This window comes from Tupaia chinensis, unplaced genomic scaffold, assembly GCF_000334495.1.
Source record: "Tupaia chinensis unplaced genomic scaffold, TupChi_1.0 Scaffold000231_2, whole genome shotgun sequence".
NCBI classification, from domain to species: domain Eukaryota; kingdom Metazoa; phylum Chordata; class Mammalia; order Scandentia; family Tupaiidae; genus Tupaia; species Tupaia belangeri.
The window spans coordinates 1404586-1405976 of NW_006159707.1; the positions used below are offsets into that span (position 1 = coordinate 1404586).

The 1391-nt window shown below is 36.9% G+C and overlaps 1 protein-coding gene across 1 annotated transcript in view; it reads right to left on the reverse strand.

The window, feature by feature from the left end:
• The window catches only part of LCMT1 (leucine carboxyl methyltransferase 1), a 53335-nt gene that overhangs the window by 20690 nt on the left and 31254 nt on the right, over positions 1-1391 (reverse strand). The window contains exon 6 of the mRNA XM_006148287.2: positions 857-959. Within this exon, the coding sequence (XP_006148349.1) occupies positions 857-959 (103 nt within the window). The remainder of the gene's footprint in view (positions 1-856; positions 960-1391) is intronic.

A 1391-nucleotide genomic window follows, 5' to 3' on the forward strand; every position in this document is an offset into this window, starting at 1 on the left:
TGTGTTCGTCATTTTGGTGAATTACTAGACATTGGCCAAAACTGAGTATTATTTTACTCCACCGTTTTTGAGCTCTTCTCATGTTGATCCAGGTTATGCATTTTACATTTTATTTATCTACTCTGACAGATATTCACACTGATTCTAGTCTTCTGTTAATTTTGCAACTATGATGAACATCCTGGACCTGGTGCACACGTGCAAGACCTTCTCCAGGAGACACACCTGAAAGCAGAGCTGCTACATCCACATTCGCCATTTTACTAGACACTGCTGGACTGTTCTTCACAATGGCGCAAGTTCACTCCCACCAGTGGGGTATGACTGCTCCCTATGCCCCAATATCCTTGCTAACACTTGATACTGTCAACTCTTACAGTTTGGCAACTTAGGGGAGCAAAACAGAATTTCATCTGATTACTACTGAGGTTTAATATCCTTTTCACATGACACTCAGTTTCTTCTTTGAGCTGCCTGGTTATCTATCCTTTGTCCATTTTTCTGTGAGGTTTTTGAGTTTTTTTAAGTACTCATTCATTATATAGACTGGCTGTTAATCCTTTGTTTATATGCTGTGATTTTATTTCTACCCATATAATTATCTTCTTTCAAACTTGTTGATGATTATCAGGCACCAGTATTTTTAAAAAGTAGCACAGGTGATTCTGATGTGGAAACAGATCTGAGAAGCAGTGCTGCTTAAACATTTCAAAAAAACCAATCTAAGTAGCAATAAAATGACAAAATTTACGGAATGAAAAATGGGACGTGGGGATCACACTGTACTTCCATGTGGCCTTATCTCATAATTAGCAGGTGATCACAATTACATAAGAGGTTAAAAAAAAAACCTCACTGTGTATTCATGTTACATTTCTTTAGTTTCTCTTCCAGCTCAGCGAGGTCTCGGAGATCTGCTCCAACAATGGCGTACCTCTTAGAATCCAGTATGTGTCCATCTGCAAATGCCAGAGAGATGATGATGTTAACAACAGTTCGTCAATAAGGGATTTTTGATAACAAAAGTTAATTAATAAGGGATTTTAATTTCCACAGATAGAGCTTTTTCAAAGTTAAAATAACCTTGTATTTCCTCATTATAAAAATGCATGCTCATTGTTAAAAATATCAGAATTATTTTAAAATTTATATTAGATAGGCAGAGGGTAAAAATGAACCAAAATCACAGCTTCCAAAGATAACAGAATTTTGGTATATAACATTTTTCCTGTGTGCTTAGGTTCATACACACTACAAGAACGCATGTTCTGTTTCTCTCTCCCCACCAAAGCATGAGCGTGCACACACACATACTCGTACACACACTTTCTGAACAAAGAAAAGAAAATGGGACTATCCAATACCTGTTTTGAAAGCTGTTTTCCCTTCCT